The following is a 2,904-nucleotide window of genomic DNA, read 5'->3' as shown; positions in this document are numbered from 1 at the left end:
AACTTGGATATCTTTGTCAACGACTGCCCTTGCCCTCTTTATCCCTCTGGTCCCTCCACCCTGCATCCTCTCCCTATGGATCAGCTGTGATCTGCTCTTTCTCCTTTCACTCAAATCAGGATTAGGTATGGAGAAGGGAGACCGTGGGGAGGGGGCGCAGTGGCAGAAGCAGCAGCAGGAGGGAGAGAAAACTGAAACAATATGGAAAGGAGATTAGAAAAGAGGGGGTTTGGGCCGTTTGGGGAATTGCAAACTCCCTTGTGCTTGGGTAGGTGTCCTAATGACACCCCCTAATTATAGCAAAATTAGACAGGCTAAAGGGAAGAGAGGGTGGTGGGGGAGATGGCAATATGGAGGAAAAAGAAGAAGTGGAGCAAGGGAATTAAGTAATAGGGAGTGAAGAAGGGCACAGTAGGGGCAAAAGGAAAAAGTGAGAGAGCAGTGAAAAAATCCCCCCTCAATTTATGAGGCGGGGGCAAAGAGAAAAAGCTGGACTATGTAGAGCGAAAAAGAAAGAAAAAGAGAGTAGAAAGCAGCGGCAGGGCAACTGGAGTGAGTGGGCCCCAGCTCGCTACATGTTAATTGGAGAACAGGTGTTGGGGCTGGGAGCAGGAGGCTGATTATTGGACACACTGAAACACACACACACACATACAATTGGATGTGTAGCCTGCACACACACCCATGCACATGAATAATTTAAGGCTCAAACAGGGACAAGGGAAAAGGTCAACTTAAGGGTCACAGAGACACACAGAGAATTGCACATACATCCATAAACATACATATATAAAACGTATTAGGATGCTAACACGCGTGAAAATATACACCGTCTTTGCACACAAGCAGCAACAGAATTTCTACTCTTACTTCATTTCTGTGTGAAGGTTACTTACACACACACACACCCACTGACACAAACACTAACAGTGCACTGCAGCAGGGAATGAAGGACATTTACTGGAGCAAATTCCAACAGATTATCAGAAAATAAGTGACTCCTAATAGGCTGCTCCCTGAGGAGAGGATTTTTAACAGTCCCATGCAGAGAGCGATAGAAGCCACTATCAGGACAGGATACGTCCTGTGTGATTACAGAGTACAGTAGGTCAGTGATTCCTCAGTCACAACAAGATAAAGTCATGTTAAGGGCAAGGATAAAATGCAGCACAGGGGTTTTTTGTGAGTGAAATCTTCTACAGAAATGAGAAAAACAGCTGCTCCAAGGTATTCTGGGAAAATTCAAAAGACAACAGCCACGATTTTTCCATTAAATAAAAACTCTCTTCAGCTGAGATCCTTTGAGACACACTGTCAACAACCAGCTAGCTTGAACTGAGGAGGGGAAAGAAAAGGGTCCTTGACGTATATGAAGTAAATGTTTTCTAGACAGACAATTGTAGTGAGGAGGAGAGAAAGAGGTGGGAGGCAGGGGAGGGATTCAAAACGATGGAGGTTTGCTTTTATGTTATCACTAAAAAACTCTTCCACATGTACCTGAACATTCATCACACTAGTTAATACCATGCAGACAGTGCGAGACTTCTCAGATCCCTGCTACGTGAAGGCCCTTACACACGCTGATTACAGCGGTGGTCATCTCCCTTTAAAGCACGGCACAGTCTTTCAGGGTGAGCACACCCCACATATGTGGAGCTGCCTGATGGTGTGAAGGAGCCACATGCTCCTCATAGAAGAAAATATATGAGTCCTGACAGGTTGCAGGTGCATTATCAGCTGTTAAACGTATAAGATGCCAATCCCTGGACTGATTCCACCGTGACCAGAAATAGATCTACGGATAAACATACAACTAAAAGAGGGGGCAACACATGGGAGACAGGTATGGACACAGATAATCTGATGCACAGTGTTTTAATGTCTTCTTTCGCTGATGCTATTTTCACCTGCTGCGCAGCAGCCAGTAACCATATCTCAGCACAAGCACCTCTACTTAAAGCATGATCTGTGCGTGTGATTATGAATCCAGGAAAATTAGGACATTTATCCAGAACTCAAGTATTGCTTCTTGATTTGTTTTTTGTTTGTGTGTATGAACATGCTTGGAACTAAGGAAATTGTGTCCAATATTCAGAATTCTATACAAAGAAAAAACACATTTTAGTGTCTAACTGTGGGAGTGGACGACAATAAATTTGTGAAGATAGCATGATGATGATCTAGGGCCCAGTTTTAATCCCTGACCCAGGGGTTGAGAACCCATGTATTAAAGGATAAACCTATGTTCCTTAAATTTTATCAAGTGTTTCAGGCAGAGTTTCATATGTGTCCGTGGCATGGAGTTGTCTTTTAGTTGAAATTGAAATGTCTATAGTTTCTTACTACAAAACTTAATATACAAATATCATTAATTGTTTTGCCAGAATCTTAGCCAGAGGACACCTCGGCTCATTCAAAAATTCTCTTGTCTAAGCTCTTACTTCTAAGGACGGTGTTTGAGGTGGTAGGCTGTATTCTGATTTCATTACCTGTCAATGATGACTGGGTCGGAGGGTGTCTCGTTTCTGTTTCCACAGCTTTTTTTCTCACAGCAGCGGCTGAATGGGCAGAAAATGGGGGAAGAAAGGAGTAAAAAGTCAGTGTTACTGCCACAAATACATTATACAAGAGAAGCCATCGATTTATTTGTCTGAGCCTACAGCATCCTTAGGCTCAGACTACTGCCTTACAGTCGGCCAAGATCCAGGTGCACACAAAGGAGGCCATGAGAGGGGAGGGATTGGACAGACAAAGGAATAAAAGAGGAAGAAAAGGTACAACAACACACCCTACAAACAGTGAGAGACCATTCAAAAGTGAAGAGCCAGCCAGGCAATCTGTCACACTGATTCCAAAATCAAACTCAAACCCCACGCAGCCTCACTTCCATGCGCGCACACACAC

The 2,904-nt window shown here is 43.9% G+C and overlaps 1 protein-coding gene across 1 annotated transcript in view; it reads right to left on the bottom strand.

Annotated features, from left to right (window-relative positions):
* Positions 1-2,904, bottom strand: part of ebf2 (EBF transcription factor 2) — a 34,205-nt gene that overhangs the window by 22,679 nt on the left and 8,622 nt on the right. The window contains exon 6 of the mRNA XM_008337321.3: positions 2,490-2,558. Within this exon, the coding sequence (XP_008335543.1) occupies positions 2,490-2,558 (69 nt within the window). The remainder of the gene's footprint in view (positions 1-2,489; positions 2,559-2,904) is intronic.

Source organism: Cynoglossus semilaevis, unplaced genomic scaffold (assembly GCF_000523025.1).
Source record: "Cynoglossus semilaevis isolate Cse_v1.0 unplaced genomic scaffold, Cse_v1.0 scaffold1092, whole genome shotgun sequence".
Taxonomy (NCBI): domain Eukaryota; kingdom Metazoa; phylum Chordata; class Actinopteri; order Pleuronectiformes; family Cynoglossidae; genus Cynoglossus; species Cynoglossus semilaevis.
Note: the sequence above shows the minus strand (reverse complement) of the source record. Positions and strands in the feature narration are given on the sequence as shown.